We start from the raw sequence: 21,677 nt of genomic DNA, 5'->3' as shown, positions 1-21,677 counted from the left end.
ATAGTCCACTTTTGAATGAGATCATCTTAATCTTTTCGGTCGAATCAAAAAAATACTTTTGATAGCAATAACGAAAAGCTGTTATCTTGTTCATATACAGGGGTCTTTTGTATATGCATCTCGTGCGCTGATGTAACGTAAAGGATAATATTGTGAGCAAGCTGATGTATCTGATGAAAATAACATGACAAGAAAATCCGAGCCAAGATGGCCCAGTGATTGGAACGCGTGCATCTTAACCTATGACTGCAGGTTCAAACCCAGGCAAGCATCACTGAATTCTTATGTGCCTAATTTGTCTTTATAATTCGTCTCGTGCTCAGCGGTGAAGGAAAACATCGCGAGGAAACCTGCATGTGACAAATTTCATAGAAATTCTGCCACATGTGTATTTCACCAACCCGCATTGGAACAGCGTGGTGGAATATATTCCAAACCTTCTCCTCAAAGGGAGAGCAGGCCTTTAGCCCAGCAGTGGGAATTTACAAGCTGTTGTTGTTATGTTGTTGTTGTTGCTGTAATTTGTATTTATAATTCACCTCGTGCAGCGAAGAAAGAAAATATCGTAATGAAAACTGCATGTAACTAATTTCAACGAAATAACGAGAAACAAGCATCGTCGACTATCCTCCAAAACCTTCTCCTCAAAGGGAGAGGAGGCCTTAGCCCAGCAGTGGGAAATTTACAGGCACTACTGTATTGTACTATTAAAATCTCTTATTGAACTTATTATATCAAAGTATATTTATTACCTTGCATTCGCAAACTTCATCGCATACTCGGCTCGGGTCGACAATTCCGCGAGGGTCACACTTGCAACCCACTGTAGTCACTTCCACCAAACAGTTCGGAAACGAAGCATTTGGATCCTCACAAGTATCACACTGGGCGCCTTTGAATCCTTGGTTACAAGAACAGATAACTCGATGGTGCTTTCTGTCCCACTTACAAGATCCTGGAAAAAGAAAGAAAATTCTTTTACAAAACGTTCATTCTTCAGAAATTCAATTGAGTACTTAAAAAGTATTAATTAACAAATAGAGCTCATTATAATGTCCATGATTATAAATGATACTGAATGCTAGACTTGGGTAAATTTCGTTAAGATTAGTTAGTACCAACATTTCAAGTAATAAATCTTAAACCAAAAATAATTTTAGGTTTTTTGTCTTTATGATGTTAGATAAAGTATCTTTTTAATTAATCTAAGTGTTTAAGTATCTCGTGCTTACCGTTAGAACCTTCCGAATCGCATTTACATGGCTTACAAGGGTCGTCTGGTAGGATGTTGTAGTATCCCACCAGACAGCGATCGCACAGTGGGCCTACTCGGTTGTCCTGTAAATAAAGGAATTACAAAATTTGTGGTCGTTTTCAAGGTTACTGAATCTTCTAACTTATAAATAATAAAATTAATGTGTTCATTATACCGTAACAATTTAAATTTATAGTAACTAAATATTTAAAATTACCATGGTTATTTCATCATTATCGAGCTCCACCGAATAAAAATAAAAAACTTGACAAATATCCCGTAATTAATAACTGTAATAATTTAAATGTAGGTAGATTAAAAGTAATTAATTATTAATTACGAGTAAATTTAGGTGCAAAGATCGTATGTTATATTCGCCAAAAAGTCATGTGTGTTAATTTATTGATTCAATTTTTTTGTTAATTTTTTAATTCAATTCTGGTATATTTAATAAAATTTACGTGCGTTATTTTACTGACTTACTTTTTGCTTTTCTAGTATCACATAATGTCTAAGTAAAATCCTCTTTTAATTGACGTACCTAAATAACTACAGCTGTACTCACCGTGCAATTAACACATAATATAGCGCCGGTATCATCAAACGAGCAGGCACCCCGGTCTCCACATGAGCAGTCAGATCTATCCGTCAGTTGGTCACAGGGCTCTCGGGGGTGCCACGCGCCTCCGGAGCAACAACGCTGACAGTGCGCGCCACACGTGCCATGGACGCAATCGCATTTGACATTCTGTAATCATTTCGAAGGTAATTTTAATCATACATACTCAAAACTCAAGTTCAAATAGCTTTATTCAATGTAGAATTACATTACTTTCTTATTGATGGTCAAATTAAACACTACCACCGGTTCGAAAAAAGAAACACTCTGACCTGAGAACAACCGGCGAAAGAAAATCAGCGGGTACAAATTTAAATACATATTGTATGTGAATAGAAATACCCCGTATATATGAAACTGTTTTGTCTGCTGATTGACACCGACTCCAAATATAACAATAATTATAACTACATGATATAATCGTTAATCGACTTTTAAGTAGTCTAATATTTTTCATTTCATTTAACTTAGGAAGACTCTAAAAAATATGTTGAATACGCAATTATTTTTATTACTTTTTCGTGCATATTCATTTGTTTTAAAATAGTGTTTTGTTTGAAGTCGGTTTTTCTTTTTGTTAAATTTTTTATTTATTTTTTGATTTTAAGTGAAGCTGATGTTGACTAACTATTTTTTTTCAATATGGATAGATTAAGCGTTCCGTTTATATGAGTCAGAAACTACTTCGAGGACAATTTCAAAGGAAACTTGCGAATAAAGCAAAAATAGACTTTCGAAAATGCGGATTTAATACGTCACGCGGCGTAAACTACAAGGATCCCTCGAAAGAGCTGTAATCGAACTCAGCAAAAAAACTTTGAAAAAGACCAACTATATTTCGTACATCATATGACATCACATCACATACACAAAATTTGATTAAAGATAGTAAGAAGTTCTGTCCCATATCGCACCCTAACTGCGAGCCGTATAGGAGTTCCATCACTACATAGTATAAAACAAAGTCGCTTTCTCTGTCCCTATATCTTTAAATCTACGCAACGGATTTTGATGCGGTTTTTTTTAAAAGATAGTGTGATTCAAGGGGAAGGTTTGTGTATATAATTTATGAACAATATAGTAAAGAAAAACTGATAATTTTAGAAGTTTGCGATGTGATGTCGTAAATAAACAAATTCTGTAGTATATTTAGTATCAGTATTGCAGCCGTGTGAAGCCGGGGTGGGTAGCTAGTTGATTATAATATTCGATTATGATAATTACATAAACATAACCACATTACGGAAGGTGACTCAAATATCCAAATAACCTATAAATAAAAGATTCGACTGAGTATCGCTAACGTGCTCCTCAGAATTGTTCCGTTCCCTTCCGTTCCGTTACTTTGTCATGGATCCTGTGCTCAAAACCTTACCAAACTTTCACCAAATTACCCTTGAAGTATATATTTTATAATAAAAAAAGAATTATCAAAATTGGTTAACGTGATTTTCAGTTATTCACCTATTTGTCGCGCATATACATAATGCAAATTTAAGACTTATGTCGTTTTCATATGGATACCATCATCGGAAAAAAAATTAAAAAAAATGGGACCCCACGGGAAGCACTACCTTTCAAACAAAAAAAAATTTATCAAAATCGGTCCACCCAGTGAAAAGTTATGAGGTAACAAACATAAAAAAAAAAAAAAATACAGACGAATTGATAACCTCCTCCTTTTGGAAGTCGGTTCAAAATGATGTAATTAATGTTTTTAGTTCTTTACGTAATAGTTTCGAAAATTAACACCTTCATCATAAATAACAATTAACAATTTTATTTATTCATTTATTGATACATCATAAAAATTAGTATTTAGATTATGGTCGAGTTTAAAAGTTTGATTTTCGATTAGTAACTAAAGCGATTTGAAGGTATCACGATATATTTTTTTATTGTCAGGCAAGCACCACTGCATTTCTTGTGATAATTTTTTGTCAATAATTCATATCGTGCTTGGAGGTGATGGAAAACATCTTGAGGAAACCTACGTGTGTTTTATTTCAATGAATACCCTCAATGGAACAACGTAATGGAACAATCTTCAAACCTCACTTATTAAATACAATTTTTGTTTACAGACTTAAACTGTATTACCTTTTGATCAACAGTGCAATGTTTTGCATGTCCATGACACAGGCACCTAGCGGCGAGGGTCAGTTCCCGCACGGTGTAGTAGCTGTGTCGAGATGACGCATGCGCAGATCGAAATGATACACGCACACGTCTCGCCGGCACTCCTTCGCCTATACCTACATGCATCTATAACATATGAGTAGAATATTACTATCTATATTTATTTTATGCAATACATTTCACCTGTTATTCTACCGCCAAATAACAGTACTCAGTATTGTTGTGTTCCGGTTTGAAGGGTGAGTGAGCCAGTGTAACTACAGGCACAAGGGACGTAACATCTTAGTTCCCAAGGTTGGTGGCACATTGACGATGTATGGAATAGTTAATATTTCTTACAGAGTCATTGTCTATGGGTGATGGTGACCACTTACCATCAGGTGGCCCATATGCTCGTCCGCCAACCTATACCATAAAAAAAAATCACATAATATGTTAGAAAAATAATATTTGGAAAAGTCAATATGCATTATCCGAGTCTCGGTTTAGGTATTCTATTAAATCCAATAAATAAGTTATCACATTGAGTGAAATAAGAATATTCAATACATGATAAATTTAATCATTTCAACTATCATAGTTATACGCTCCATATCATTGGGTTACTGTATGATATACATATAGTATCTGATGACATCGCGCAAACCGATTTCTGCTATACCCATAGCAGCCTTAGCAGCATACCCAAGTTTGTAAGATACATATATTATTGTGCACGACTTTACATACTCGGAAGCACTTCTAACTTTCAGCTTCCACATTGCTGTCAAATTTTTCGACAGAAAACTTGGACACGCTTGACCTATCGGCTTGATCCCCATGTCAATTAGGGTCAAAACCCAGTTTGAATTATTTGGGCCGCAACAGTGGTATGTCATGTCACAAAAAATAATCAACAGTTTTTCTTTTTAATTAAATAAGTTTGACGTAATAATCCTAGATTAGATTGCAATAGATATATTTATCATAATACTATGCTTCAACTCTTAAAAAGTCATATAACATATGACTCACAATGCATGAGTCATTCATATCAGCACGGTTGTTGATAACGTAAACTCCCGAACATAACTTTTATGATATTTATCATACAATTAACTACCATGTTAAGTATAGATACACGAGATGGTGCAATGGTTAGAACGCGTGTATCTTAACTAATGAGTACGGGTTCAAACTCTGGCAAAAACAAATGAATTGCTGCATGTTCTAAATTTGTATTTATAATTCTTCTCGTGCTTGGCGGTGAAGGAAAACATCGTGAGGATTCATACGTCTATCTTCAAAGAAAATGATATGTGTCAACTTTTGCTTATTATCCGTTTATATAATTCAAAATGAAAATCAATAGGGTGGTAAACTCGTCTAGGAAGGCACCATACCATACATACACATTACATTTTCTACCATCGTATAGAAATAATCACAATGTTTATGCTAAACTACCAATGTTGGGTGAGTAACTGCTACCTAGAAGAAATGACAAAGAATAATACCACTCATTATAACTCATAATATTTTCATAGAATATACACGTGTAATCACCATCAATACTTGACTTTTACTAACCTCTCCGTTTTCAAGTGGCTTAGAGTTGATAAACTGCGTAGAACAAGATGGCTTTTCTGCTCGACTGGTCCTCTTCACGCCTCTTGCCTTTCTCCTCCGCCTTTCGGGTCTAAGGTCCCATAATTTACGACAGTGGTCTCGGTCGCCGAATGCTCGTACCATCCGCCAATCGTCACCGTTTTCCGTTGAAGAGACTTCGAGAGACCAGGCCAGGGGGCGCGGAGACGGACCGGATTTTATGATTACGTGAAGCAGCTCCATTTTCTGGAAAATGGGAGAATAATGAGTTATAATTCAAAAACTTTAAAAGTAAATTATATTCTACTTTTGACAACTGTCGGTTTAATGCCATATTTTTTTTAGGATTTTGAACATCATACCCAATGTATGCTTTACACAGACAATCATACAAATCTTACGATCATTCTAAAATCATGATTATCAAGATTAAATTATTTTCATAAAAGATATAGACTCCAATTTGGAATTGACTATATTAGACTGAGCCAAACCTGTCGAACACATTCAGTTACTTTTTTCTGCTAATTAAATGACAATGACAAATTAGTACTAAGTTTGGTGGTAGGGATTTGTGTTAGCCCATCTGGGTAGGTACCATCCACTTATCAGATATTCTACCGCCAAACAACAGTACTTGGTATTGTTGTGTTTCGGTTTGAAGGGTAAGTGAGCCAGTGTAACTACAGGCACAAGGGATATAAGATCTTAGTTCCCAAGGTAGGTGGCGCGTTGGCGATGAAAGGAATGGTTGATGTTTTATACAGCGCCAGAGGTCATCTAATTACAGCAATCGCTTATATTTAATTATGATTATTACCGGATACGCTATGAATATTCAGTCTTTGCCCTCCTGAAAGTTATTCAAATCGCTTATAAAAAACCCACAATTTTATATCTAATCATATATCTACGATTAGATAGAAACAATTACAGCACAGAATATATAACGAAGACAATGAAATAAACTATTCCTAACAAAACATGACTTGATGTAATCAATATCTACATATATCATGTAATAAAATTAGAGTGCCTGTTTGTAATATTAAAATAGCCCTTTTTTGCTCAATGCATATGTATGTATACACGGTGCATATACCAAAATATTTTTTTTGTCTATCTGTTTGTTCCGGCCAATCTCTGGAACGGCTTGACCGATTTTGACGGGACTTTCACTGGCAGGTAACTAATATAATAAGGAGTAACTTTTTTTTGTGAAATTCAAACGCATACAAGATCGCGGGTACAAACTATACTACAAAATAAAAGTCACGTAAAAATTCCCATCAGACAATAAACCACATAATAAAACTAAAACTATGGCGTTTATCTCATACAACGTGGCGATCATTTGACGAGCACTTAACCATTTAAAACATTCCGTATAGAAACGTAGGGCGCCAGTGCAGCCATTAAGAGTTCAAACAAAACGGACAAGAAAACAGTAGCTCACACTTTCAGGCAATTAGTTCTGATCGTGGCACCGCTATTAACGGAAGACAAGCGCGCTTTGCTGTGGGAACAATGTTAAATAAATAAAACTATAGCGACGATATAACCGTCGCCACTTCAGTCTGGGGTCTGCTGATAGCTGAGAATTCGTTGGTTCTTTTGTTTTAATTTTTTAATCTATAAATTTTTAACGAATGAGTATTTACTTCGTGTTTGTGCCAACCAGTTTGGTAGGTACTAATTTCCATGTATTCTTCCAAATAGTAATGGTATTGCGTTCTGGTTTGGTTAGGTTGAAATAAGAGATAAGTGAGCTGTAAAGTTGGGACATACCTTAATTCTCAAGTTAGGTCCAATGAGTATATACAATGTTTAGAATTTGAACATGAGAAAGTACCTACCATCAGGTCCGTCTAACGATGACATAAAAATATATTTTTATGTGTATGAAAAGTAGTCTCTGCTGTCAATAATAAAGAGACAAGTAGACCGATAGACCAACAGACAGAATAATTTTCGTATTTTAAATTTTTGCTTTTTTATTATTCTATCTATATATTTTTTTTAGAGATTTAAAGAAGAGCGATAATTTAAACGTAGAATTTGAATAGCAGTAGTTATCTTTGCTGAATATCAGACCAAATTACAGGGCTGTTGGCATTTGTAATAGGTGGTCTGAATCCACGCGAGCTTTGTTAGGGGCATTTAAATAATGGATTCAGTGACCAATCAAATTGACGCCGGAGCTGCGAGAGGTCCTGATCGCTTGAGCCAATTAGGGACTGGATTTCACACATTGTGTTCACAAGCGAGAAGTTTAACAGCTTTAAATGAATATTAAATTTTCTAATTGCAACATTTGTTTCGACCAAGAAGTAATGAGTATACCAATTTACATATAAAATATATACATCAAATATTCGTTCTTTAATCTTCATAATATATTACTTTACTTGTATAATTGTGTAACATAATTAATTTAGCAGGAATTTTCTTTTAACATATTACTCGTTTAAATATACAGTTATAACCAAATAAATTATAAAAAAAGAAATAATCTTTTTCATTAATTTGACGCAACTTAAGCTTATTATAGAACGGATCATGTTTTATTAATTTCATTTTAATATTAATTCTTAGATATAATTATAATTGCTTCTACATAAACACACGAATACCAGGAGCCGGTATTCGTTTTTATGCTTATAGAACAACACGATTTACTTCAGAAAAAGCCACTTAAATGTATCAATTAATATGTGGTATACATCGTCATATTTAAGATGGAATACACGATATCAATCTAATTACAGATCGAAATATACTCTTTAATTAATCCTAACCCGCGCCATATTGGTCAAGAGCTGGTACGCGAGTAATAAGTCTCCGGACGAAAGAAAAACGTCTGAAACGCTTATTACGAAGAAGTTACCAGTTAACGCATACGATGGCATCGCAACCATGTATGGGCTAACTAATGAAGGTGCGTCTGCACTCATCTCGATTGCCAGTGGAGTTTTTCTGTTTGACCAATTTTGGTTTCGATCATTTAGTTTGTATAACGGATTATTTTACACACGGTTTCGTGGAATGTTTGAGGATAATATAGTAAATTAATACTATTGATGATGATTAAATTTTCACAGGAATCAGATGGTATTTTTCCAAAATCAACTGCTTACACATATTTCAACAACTGATATATTATTACCCCTAAGTAGGTACTGTTACCTTTCCACTGTTGTTTATAACTCAGATATATAACCTTATCTTAAATATTGTAAGAGTCATGTAGCAACTTAATCAAATGTTTTTGTAATCAATTTTGAAATATTATTTTCAATTCAACATTCTTTCATTGTTGTAATTTATTTTAGCAATAGCTATTCCAAGATACCGCTTTTAACTACTTTCAATCGCTTCCTGCTTTAAACATTATTTCTTCGCATAAAAACTTTAATCTTTCTCCAGAAATATGCATTTTCGTTTCAAATATTACATTCAAATAAACTTTGCTGATACCAGTACTACAAATACTACATTTAAAGTTTGTAAATATTCATTAAAGCTTTAAAAATGAATTTATACCATTTCCATAAAATACTTGATATTTCCAATTTGAATTAAACATTTTTGTTACATACAAAGAATTGTGATTAATGAGTCACCCAAGTGAAAAGCACACAAAGTCAACGCCTGTCAATATGGATGATTCATAATCGTACTACATATACCATACACTTTTGTAGTAAATAATCGTGTATCTAAAACAATTGTATTATATCAAATGACTAATTCTCAAAATCAATGTGTACGTCGGTAGATGTGTGATAAGATAGTGTCGAAAATTCAAAATAATATAACATATATTGACTGTTGCTATGAGTTATTTCTTAGTGTACTTTTTATAACTATATATAGTAATTTTTTTATGTTATAGGGAGCAGGAGTCCCGCCTGATGGATAGTTATTACTAACGCCCATGGACATCTTACAACACCTTGTAAGCGTTGTAGCTTTAAGGAATGAGGACGCTCTTTTCTTTGTCTTAAAAAAAAAACCTCGTCTTCAAAGGATGAAGAAGCCTGCGCCAAGTCGTAGGACATGAACAGGGTGTTTAGTTTTTTTTTATGAGTTAAATAGGTTGAGGCTGAGGTCCGAAAAGCCGCCGCCGCAAGCTGGTTCTACAGAGTCGTTGTACGAGGCAGAAAATGTCTTAAAAAACGCGCTGTTGTGGATTTTCTAACATCTAGGCGGATGTATATATATAGGCAGTTGGAAAATGGGCCACATATTTAAGTTCTCCCCACAACCCATTGACATTTGTACTCATAGAAATATTATCGATATCGTACATAGCCAATGCGCCCAGTCTTCAGACCTAAGATCTTATGTTTTTTGTGTCCAGACACAAAGGACAAGTCTTAAACACATCGGTGATAAAAGATGTTATAAATATCTTTTACCGTATCTATCTATGGACAGCAGTGGCCAATTGATCACGTGGTCCAATTTCCCAGTTCACAATATGATATAAAAATATGTAATAAATACAAACACCTAATCATTCATCAGATACCGGACTATGTATATCATTTTAAATATTGTCGCTGATTACAATAAAACGCTGATAATTTTTTTGCATTATTTATAAAATAAAAAAACATAGATACATCACATTGTTCTTAAAACATCGACCGGGTACATCAGTCTGTTATCAACTACCACTGTTATCACTAGTGTTATCAAGCCTCGATACCGTGGACTAGTACTTCTGTGAGCATCGTCGGCGGCGGTCACCGAGATGTCGGTACCTGGGCCGAATAATAATGTCCAAAGCATAAGTGGTCATATGGTGAATAAGACAAGGAGTGGCGCATATGGGCCGTACTTGGAATACCCCCAGGGCACACGTGCTCCTTCCCAAACTAAAAGTGACTTTGTGTATGTGAATACCGCGTACGTTGGAAGCGTCAACAGTGTGAACTCAAATATACAATATGAACCTCCAACGACGTATGTACTTTTTATATTATTATCTAGTTTTAACAATTAAAAATACCGCTTTTTTAAAAAATATACTGCAACACGAAAGCCTACGATGTATGAAGCAGCAATTCTTATGATTTTTGTGCCACGCGTCCCCGGACTATAATTTTTTTTGTTGTAACAAAAAAAAATTAAATTCAAACATCAACTCGTTGATGATCTCCTGATTAGACATAGCTGTAGTATTTTATTCCGTAGTTTTAACGCCCAATTCAAATACTGTTAGGGTAAATCTACGTCCTGACTATGTTATAAAGGTATCTAGAAAGTAGCCTACTTATACATATAGGTACTTCTTTTAAAATTTACATATAATTTAAATGTAAAGTCTTTAATAATGCAAAAGTCTTAGCGTGTAGCCTCACTAGTGTTCATGTAGTCCGGAGCTGTCATAGTAAATTCAAACGAAACATTTCTATTAAGTAGTATTATCATTAATTTGAAAAAGATAATTTCGATAAAATCTCTCTGTATTAGATAGTTCCCCTTCCATAAATATAGGTGTTAAGACATACGTATAATACTACAAGAAATCATGTATTTTTATTATTAGCAGAATACGTAAATTTTGAATCAAAATTGTTCGAGATTTAATTAAGTTCGATATTCAAATTTTCGTAAAACAATTAATGTGTTTATCAGATAATAATAAATATGCTTAAAATTTGCTGGAACGATAAACATCGAAAATAATTGCAAAAATATATTAATGATAACTATTGACGTACGAGCGGATTTCGTAGATACATTAATTAGCATGATATACTATTAAAAAACCATATTATATATATAACTTATACTGATAGATGAGTACTGGGTATAAGTTTATTTAATAAGATATTGCATCTAATTATTACTTAACGTATAACGCTGTCCGATGAGATAAAGTAAGGGATGTTACCATGACCCCCCCCCCCATTTTATCTCGCCTAGATAGAAAACAGTTCATAACCACTATGCACCTTATGAAGATTATTTATATAGCCTAATTAGGCTATAATTATTTATGTGTCATCGATATTATTAGTTGTCGACAAAACCTATAAGCTTAATCTATATTAATATTATAGATGTGAAAGTAGCTCTGTCTGTCTGTCGCTATTTCACGACAAAACCGTTGAAGCAAATGTGAACTCTAAGCTAGAGGACATAGGCTACTTTTTGGCGTGACACATGATAACCAACATCCTAAAACGTGCGAAGCCGTGACTACAAGTCGTATATATTTACTATGGGAAATGTATGAGCTGTATGGGCTTTTTGGGTTCCAACATATGGAACTAAACTGTTAGTCCTTTGCCTAAATTTTTAGCAGAGTAATGACTTATGTTACCGAAGAAACAAAAAGTACATTTGTGTGAGTGAGTGCTCTGTATGTGTTGTTAGTTTGTCTTTGTAATTGGCCGAGTGGGATTATTTTATGTTTGTTTAGAGATAATGTAAAGTTACGCGATATTTGTAATGTTACTGGATTTAGTTTGAATTGAATGGTTTACAATCTTATTGTTTATTGTTCGCCTTGTTAAAAGATTGATTTGAAATATCGTTAATTTGTTGTTGGAATTTCTTTCTAGAATGTTTGACGTAACACCAACGACATAAAAGATATAGCGAATCGCATATTTAGCATACGCGCGCATCCTCAAATGAAAACTCAAACTCAAATACTTTTATTGAATATTTCCTACACAACCATTGATTATTGATATTTTATACTTCGTATAAGCTTGATATAATTAGTCCTTGACGAGTGACTAAGGGTAATGACTATAGTATATACATATGTAGGTCACTTTTATTTTGCACTAACTTCATTGTGTAATTTTTCATTACCTCCTAAATGTATCTGGTAATTTCTCAATGTTAAAGAGTTATAATATCAAAAATCTAAGTATACATTTCAGTGCATTTATATAACAGTATATGCAATTAGATTACAATCTATATTGCGAGATTGTAAAATATCTAAATATTGTGATCTAACAATAAAACGTATAAAATTAAAATAGTTCAATAACTTTCAATTAGGTTAGTAGTTTTATAATTTAGTTGAAATTCACGTCAACATATTCTACCGAAGAATTAGCAGTAGGTATGTTTATAATGTTCACAGTCATGTGACAGTTTACAATCTCGCGGAATAGATTATGACCTAACGTTACTTACAATTTTAAAATTACATATAATTATTAGTAGTTATAATTCGCACTATACACTATTAAAAAGCCTATATATAACTTATACTGATAGATGAGTACTGGGTATAAGTTTATTTAATAAAAGTATTTATAATTTTACAGTTACATATAATTATTAATAGTTATATGTATATAATTTTAATAAATTTTAGTACTCATATTTACTCTTAAATTTTTTTCTTATAAATCAATAAAGTCAAGAGTGCTTTGTAAAACTTATCTTTTACAAAGGAACGGTGTTAATGCTCCGAAGATAAGAATACTTCTGAAATAACAAACATATCAAAGTACTGAAGCACTACTATCTATATCAATCAATATTGAACAAAGATTTTTTATCAAACGTCAGTAATCGTTACGAATACGTCAAATAATTGGCACTTGTTTATTTTAGTTGATTATTTCGATATTATTACGTAATAATTAATCAAAGCTAATTGAAATCCTATCAATTTTGCAAACGCAAATGTATGTAGGTTATGGGCGTGCATTATAATTATGGACGTAAGGAAGGATTAATTTGCTTGTTTAATAACGTTTTCGCAAAAAATATATTTGCTGTGGTTTTTGACAGAATACGAACAGACAGTAGTAGTAGTATACAGTACAGTCTTTATTTCAAGTCGTAGGTGTAAGAGATGGCTTTGGAATATTCTGATCAGTGCATCTGTCTTTAGTATTAACTTAGGACTTTCACAACTTTACATATAGGAACAAGAGACTTTTGAGAGCCAAAAGGGTCAGACTTAATTAACTTCAAAGATAAAATATTACAATTCGATGGGTAAATAATTAATTAAATACATAAAAGTCATGCATATTCTATTCGTATGCTAATTGATTACAGATTATAAAATTATTGATAATATTAATCTGTCATAAATTAGGAATCGAATTGTTATTATAGCGCGTCAAGTGTAAGTTGGCGTGTGGCAAAAACATGTACTAATTTTTTTTTTGTTCATTTATATCTTATTTGTTTTATTTACCCTTATTAAGAAAACTTACCCAAACTCTATTAAAAAAGAGATGAGAGAGAATTATTTTCAAGGGAGATATTGGTAAAATAAACAAAAAAGTGGCAAGACAAAGGGTGTAGCAGGTGCTGCCAACTTATACTTGACAGTCTGTACAATGTACTAGAAATATTAAACAAATATGTAGTTGTCGCTAGGGTCTTCGCGTTGATCAGAGGGTCAGGGTCGTCAGGTGTTAGGCATAAAATATGCTTGTACCTTTCAAGTTACATTCCTTGTTGTATAAAGAACATACTGAAGTTCATTAAATTCAGTTTAATGGTTGGGGCGTGAAAAACAGACAGACGTAGTTACTTTCACAATTATAATATTGATCTAGATGTTTCGTGCGCTAGATCTTAACGTTAATCTAGATATCATTTTATTGTACTGCATTATAAGTATTATCTGTCTTTCGCTCTTCCACTACCAAACCGCTGAAACGAATTTGATGAAATTTGGTATCTTTTTTTTATGCAATAGGTTGGCGGACGAGCATATGGGTCACCTGATGATAAGTAGTCACCATCACCCATGGACAATGACGCTGTAAGAATTATTAACTATTCCTTACATCGTCAATGCGCCACCAACCTTGGGAACTAAGATGCTATGTCCCTTGTGCCTGTATTTACACTGGCTCACTCACCCTTCAAACCGGAACACAACAATACTGCGTACTTTTGTTTAGTGGTAGAATATCTGATGAGTGGGTGGTACCTACCCAGGCGGGTTTGCACAAAGCCCTAACACCAAGTGAAGCAAACTTGAACTCCAAGATAGGACATAGGCTACTTTTTTGCCTAACACATGACAAGGACACCCTAAAACGCGAGCGAAGCCACGGGCGACTATTAGTTTAGCACCAGAACGTTTTTTTTTAATTTCGAGTTCATAACAACTGCTCTTTGTTTTTCAGTGTTATCCGAGAACAATATTGGGCGTGCTCGAAGTGGTCGTTCGCCCAGCGTTTGCTGGCGCTCTCTGTGGGCGTCTTGCTGGGCACGGTGATCAGTCTAATCGTCCTTATCATCCTCAAAAACAATGACGAGGACTTCACTGACTTCTTCAGACCGAACCCTGCGCCGGATTAATGCTGCTACCTCACCTTCGTCTGAATTTTGGTACTCCAGCCTGATTTACTCGTGTGTTATTGTGTGTGTGCTTGGAGATAATGACTAATAAAGTCTACTAAAGGATGGTTGATATATTTTTATGTGTAGTGAAATATATCTAAACATATACGGAGTAGAGGTAGTATAAAAATGAATAGCTTATGTTATTATAAGTATTTGTTTAGTTCTATTGAAAATGTTCGATGAAAAAGACATTTTACATTTTTGATATCTCATCTTTTTTGCCGAAAATGAAATGCTTCATTTGACGAATTTGTAAATTGTATTAAGAAAAAGATACGTCTATATGAAGATTATTGAAAAAAAATTTATGGCGTCATAATTATTATCAGTATTGATGGTGTTTTAGATGTTTATATAGACAGCCAATGATATTCTAATAAAAAGATATGTTACATCCATACTAAACAACAGAAAAAAGTGTGCCGCGCCGGGGATCGTTTATTTTAGTTTATTTTTACATTTCATTAAAAGTAAAAAGGATAACTTGATAAAAACAATAAGTAAAAGGGATAACTATGTAGATGATTTAATTACGCAAAACGTATTACTACGTAATTAAGATGTATTATAACGTATTACTACGTAAAACAACTAAAGGCAAACGTCCCAATTAGGACGTTTTCTTGTCTTCACTTTTTGCGCGTTAATAACACATCTGTTTACTAGAAAATCATTGTACACAGCAAACATGCATCTAATTAGTTGTAGTTTTTACCTAAAGTCAAATTATGGTCGAAAATTTCCATACTATATACTTACAACTCAACAAAAATATAATTCAGAAATTTATTTTGCTGACGTTATTTTGAACTCACAATATTGTTTTGTATTATATTGACACCTTCAAGTAGCATACAGACACTATATTTAGAACAAGATTAAGATTTAATAGATATTGGTTGACAACAGTCAATCAAGAAACATATTTGATAAAATAAATTTCGATTGAAAAACTGTTTCTAGACTCAATTTCATATCTTATAAGTTTTTATTTAATCAATTTACTGATACTAATTAAATTGATACTAAATTATAGTGTCGTTGCCAAATTGTGAGGATGTACTTAAATATTTAATTTCGATACACGTATTAAAAGGTTTTTAATATATCTAGAAGCTAAAATCTTTTTTTTGTTATTAAAAAAAGATTATTTTGCGTTTTTAGAATATAATAAAACAGTGCTCGTCGTATCGAAAGTAATAAATATTTATGTTGAAATATGATATTTTATTAATTCGATCTTGAAATGTCAACGAATAATAAAACAATACATGTATCGAAATGATATATCTCAATTGGCAACATTTTATAATCGATTCTGTCAATGCAAGTCAAATTATATTTGGAATGTAATTTTGTACAATATGAATATGATTATATATTTGAGAAATAAAATAATAGTATATAACAATTTCTGTCCAATGTAAGGATAACAATTGTGTTTTTAGAGCATGGAATATTTTAGTTATAATACTATCATATCTTACTTGTTACACTGTAAAGTTATAATTTAGATAAATGACTGTTTTTTTCTACATAGAGTTAATGTGTTAACTGTGTTTAATAAAGAAAATAATCTTTTCAAAACACACCAATTTTTAAGTGTATAGGAAATGAACACAAAGTGAATTTTATTCTTAATAACTCATCTCTAAAAAGCAGGATTTTTTTAAGATCTTGTTAAGTTTTAATATAGCATGCCATTGATTAAGACAAAGTAATACGTCATTACTTTTACTAGATAAAACAAATTTGTTTAATCTTTATAATGCGATTAACATTCAAAATAAGGTCGATAATGCAAAAACGTTATGAGTTGCTGTCCTTCTTTAACATCAAGAGTTAGAAAGAGATAACAATATATTAAGTCCTGCTAAATTGTTTAGCTGAGAAATGTATTATATGCTTTGTCTCTTTTAAATATAATTTAAATAATTGAGACAAAATATTTTTTGGTTTATTCACTTGATGAATAGTATTATTAGTTGTATTTGATATAATATGTAAGAACATAATGCACAATTGATTTTGTAATTCCCGCCTCACTTTGTAAATCTCTGCACAGCCATTGGTCAATCGCAGCTGATGACGCGATCGGCGACCAATGAGAGATCAGCATTTAGTTTGATTGTTTAATCTGACTTTAATCATCGTTTCATAAACCGGCGATTAGTTGAAATGATTTGTCTATATCAATTATTTGTACCATACATTTTTACATAGAAAGATTCACTAAAGCCTTCATCGATGTCATACTCATGGGTGGATCTTGGTCAATTTATGATAGTATTTGGCAAAAATCCTGGAGAAACCCCTCTTCCCACCTATTTCAACATGACAAGATCACGAGATAATTCAAATTTAGATGAGCTTGATGAGATTTTTTCACGATGATAAATTTTCCATTATGTTTAATACTTGATTAATTAGTTTTAAATATTAAGATAAGCATTGTATATACTGAAAATGAAACTATGTCCAAAATTTTAGATACGACTATCTATTGTATAAATATAATAAAAGGTAGCAACAAAATATCTTTGTTTTCTTTGCGTTTTAATAAATAACTCGTGAACCCTTGGTAGTTCTACCAAGCATTGGAGCATTCACAATGGGGTTTTCTTATCCGACAGCATTTCTTTTTCCTTAAACATTTAAAGTAAAGTGACAGACAGACAGTAAATTTCCCACTGCTGGGATAAGGCCTCCTCTTCCATTAGGAAGAGGGTATAGAACATATTCCACCACTCTGTTCCAATGCGGGTTGGTGGAATCACATGTGGCACAGTTTCGATGAAATTAGACACATGCAGGTTTCCTCGCGATGTTTTCCTTCACCGCCGAACATGAGATGAATTATAAACACAATTAAGCACATATATACAGTGGTGCTTGCCTGGGTTTGAACCCGCAATCATCGGTTAAGATGAACGCTTTCTAACCACTGGGTCATCTCAGCTCGCTTAAACATTTATACTTCGTATTATTATATTCCGTTTCAGTGATGCAAGATACACGAAATGATATTAATTTAGAATAAAATTATACTCTTTTCAATCGAAATACTTTAACTTTTAAAATCACTAGTTTGATAAATTGTTTCGTCCATAAATTACCACATGATAAAAATATTATTACAATTCAATAAATCCCATGTTACATCTATGTCCTGACTGTTCTAGTTTCAGATTGATCGTTGTGGCGAAGATTTCCTGAATGACACCATCATCATTTCTTTATGTTTTGTATCTCTCAACATCCTAAAGATGGCGGTCAATACACTAATATTTAAGAATAAAGGAATTAGTTACCTTACACAAATATGACTTTTACTTTGACATCAATATTATTAATATTGTCTTTTAATAATAATATTTTCGAATTAAATAACGAATACAGTCCAATTTCGTCGCCACCAACGATGGTAATATTGAATAGCGAAATACTTAATCTAATAATAATTATATAAAGAAAAGTCCCCGATTAATGGTTTGATAACTCATAACACAAACAAACTTTTCATTTTTACGATATCAGTAGTATATGACGTATTTAGCAACAAGATATAATAAGCATATTGATATGATTAGATAAGGAGACAAAAACACTTAAAAGAATTTAAAATTATAACAACATATAAGATATGCGTTTGTCGTGGCGTTCTGGTAGAGCAGATTAGAGCTACTGCGTTTTTTTCGTGTTGTTTTTTTTTTAATATTTTAGTTATAGTCACTATCCCCTATACGTCCTCATGGTGATGAAGATGGTATGAAATTATGGCAAAATGGACAAAAAGAAGACTCGCTGATTTTCTTTCGCCAGTTCTTCTCAGGTCAGGGTGCTTTCTTTTCCGAATCGTTGGTATTGTTTCATTTGACCATCAATAAGTAAGTGTAATGCTTCTATATTGAAAAAAGGAAAGGAAAGGGTTTGAGTTGATGCCCCTAGTTGTTCGTATTAACTCTGGCTCAACCAACCAATAACATTGGTCTCAAAATACTAGATTACATGATTATTTTTTAAACGCATCTATCAATATCAAATTTCGAATTGATATCAAAAATGGTGTATCTGTCAACCCACAAGCAACGTTCAGAAATAGCTTAAGCAAATCGACTACGTTTCTAAATTCTAATGAAAGATTGGACATAAGTGCAGTGAACACAAATACGTAAGATTTTATTTCATCCCAAAATGGTAGCTAAATTATATTTGAACATAAATTTAGCACGCATGTTATCTGTAACCCAATTCACTCGAAAGATAAAACATCTTCTAGTTATTTTTCACATCCATATTTTACTTTGTAAGAATATTACAATACAATATAAAATGTTGATAAGAATCTCTTGAATATGAGTGGATGATAAAATTCTGTGGAACTAAACATAATTCCCTAAGAACATTTTACAAGAAAGAACCTAATTTTAGGTATCTATACATAATCGAGATCGCCCAGTGCTTAGAACGCGTGCATCTTAACCGATGATTGCGGATTCAAACCCAGGTAAGCACCGCTGATTCATGTGCTTAATTTGTCTTTATAATTTATCTCGTTCTCAGCGGTGAAGGAAAACATCGTGAGGAAACCTGCATGTGTCGAATTTCATCGAAATTCTGCTCCATGTGCATTCCACCAACCCGCATTGGAACAGCGTGGTGGAATATGTTCCAAACCCTCTCCTTAATGGAAGAGGAGGCCTTGTCTCAGCAGTGGGAAATGTACAGGCTGTTACTTTACTTTTTTTTACTTTACATAATCATATAGAATATTTAACCAGGTAAAATCAAAATGCGGATTCCCATAATCAAATAAAACTAATTATAACGGATGAATCGCGTATATTAATTATTTTTAAACATCCCGACGTTTCGAGCACTTTGCAGTGTTCGTGGTCACGGGTAGACTAAGATGACATTTGTCTGTTTGAAGAACAAAGGAAATATTATTAACAACTACCGCCAACGATTTCTCAATTGATGTCTTGAGTAACGTTCCGGTTGCACGCAGAAGGCACTAACTGTATCTTTAGGTCTTGCAGTCTGTTGGATTTGGGATTTCAAATTTTTAATAAGTGGATCCCAGGTGTTAGAAAGTCTCCAACCATCTTCTCTATTGAAGTTCGGATGTTTTTGAATTTCAATAGCCTCGCGTATCATTCTAGGAATGAATCTGTGTTCTCTAGCGAGGATCTGTGGTTTATCAAATCGGATAAAATGGTTAGGTTTATCCAGAGCATGTTCACAGACTGCAGACTTTGAAGAACGCCTATTTTTGACATCTCCTATATGTTCCTTGACCCTGGTACCGATGCTTCTCTTTGTTTGGCCTATGTAAGATAAACCACACTCACATTCGAGTTTATATACTCCTGCAGTTTGTAAAGGGATATTACTCTTGATAGGTCTCAAGAACTGGCTCACTTTCTTATGAGGCTTGTAAACGGTTTTAATCGAAGCTCGCTTCAAGATGTTGCCAATCCTGTCTGTAACTCCTTTCACATATGGTAGAAATGCAGGTTGTCGCTCAACTGTGGGTGGCTTGGTACGGCTTCTGCGATGCTGGCGAGGCACGGGCAGCTTGTTCTGATGGAGTGCAAGCTTGACCTGACGTAGCTCGTCCTCTAGGTGTTCAGCATCGCAGAGATGGTGGGCTCTCTGAAACAAAGATTTGCCAACGGTAGCTAACTGACTAGGGTGGTGGTGCGAGTCACCATTGAGGTATTTGTTGGTGTGTGTGGGTTTCCTATAAACTGTGTGACTTAATGTATTATCAGGATTCTTGATAATAAGGATATCAAGGAAAGCTAAAGAATTATTTGCCTCTAATTCCATAGTAAATTGAATGTTTTTATTTATAGAATTAAGATGTACTAAAAATGCAGATGTCAGATCACTAGGTAATATTGTGAAAGTGTCATCTACGTACCGTTTATAAAACCTAGGTGTTATTGGTCCGGAGCGAAGAGCCCTCTCCTCCAGGTCTTCCATGAATAAATCGGCGACCACGGGGGATACTGGAGAACCCATGGCTACCCCGTCAACTTGTACATAGAATTCATCATTCCACAATAAATAACCTGATGTGAGGCAGTGATGTAACAGCTCTGCATATTCAATAGGCATGTTGTGTGTCTGTAGCTTCCTCTTAACAATTTCGATGCAGTCTTGTATGGGTAAGCATGTAAACAATGACTGGACATCAAAACTAACCATTTTCTCGTTGTTGGTTAATTTAAGGTCTTTGATTTCACCAACAAACTGGTAAGAATCCTTGACATACGCCGCAGTGTGTCCTCGGAGGGGTGATAATATCCTTGCTATGTGTTGAGCCAATCTATATGTTGGTGTATCGATTTGGCTTACAATAGGACGCAGCGGAGCACCAGTTTTATGGATCTTAGGTAACCCATACAGTTTTGGCGGCTTTGCACATGTAGGCACGAGTGATTTTTTGTCCAGATTTAATTTCTTGATGTTTTGATATTAACGCGGATGTCTTTTTAAGAATATTATTTGTAGGATCTTTATTTACTTTTTTATAAGTTTTAACATCCGATAGAATCGCGGAAATTTTCTGGTTATAATCACACGTATCCATCACAACGGTCGCGTTTCCTTATCTGCTCGGAGGACTGTAATGTCTTTATTGTTGCGTAGGTTCTTCAGAGCAATAGATTCATCACGAGTAAGGTTTCTTTTCGGTGGCCGGCTTCGACG

General features: G+C 33.6%; 2 protein-coding genes across 2 annotated transcripts in view; one reads left to right on the top strand and one right to left on the bottom strand.

The window, feature by feature from the left end:
* Positions 1-21,677, bottom strand: part of LOC124530910 (laminin subunit alpha-1) — a 194,244-nt gene that overhangs the window by 107,592 nt on the left and 64,975 nt on the right. The window contains exons 4-8 of the mRNA XM_047105277.1: positions 5,583-5,846; positions 3,975-4,139; positions 1,821-2,003; positions 1,233-1,338; positions 753-955 (exon numbers count right to left, since the gene is read on the bottom strand). Coding sequence (XP_046961233.1) covers positions 753-955; positions 1,233-1,338; positions 1,821-2,003; positions 3,975-4,139; positions 5,583-5,846 — 921 coding nt within the window. The remainder of the gene's footprint in view (positions 1-752; positions 956-1,232; positions 1,339-1,820; positions 2,004-3,974; positions 4,140-5,582; positions 5,847-21,677) is intronic.
* On the top strand, positions 10,232-15,138 carry LOC124530961. The gene is made up of 2 exons (XM_047105335.1): positions 10,232-10,571; positions 14,738-15,138. The coding sequence occupies exons 1-2, from the start codon at positions 10,360-10,362 to the stop codon at positions 14,910-14,912; spliced, it is 387 nt and encodes a 128-aa protein (XP_046961291.1). The 5' UTR covers positions 10,232-10,359; the 3' UTR covers positions 14,913-15,138.

Source organism: Vanessa cardui, chromosome 7, assembly GCF_905220365.1.
Source record: "Vanessa cardui chromosome 7, ilVanCard2.1, whole genome shotgun sequence".
NCBI lineage: Eukaryota > Metazoa > Arthropoda > Insecta > Lepidoptera > Nymphalidae > Vanessa > Vanessa cardui.
Note: the sequence above shows the minus strand (reverse complement) of the source record. Positions and strands in the feature narration are given on the sequence as shown.

What these genes read in the sequence shown, in the direction of transcription:
- LOC124530961 (XM_047105335.1), top strand. Translation starts at nt 10,360, where the DNA reads ATGTCGGTACCTGGGCCGAATAATAATGTCCAAAGCATAAGTGGTCAT. An exon ending in CAATATGAACCTCCAACGAC is followed by an intron (nt 10,572 to 14,737) that starts GTATGTACTTTT and finishes TTTGTTTTTCAG; the next exon opens with TGTTATCCGAGAACAATATT.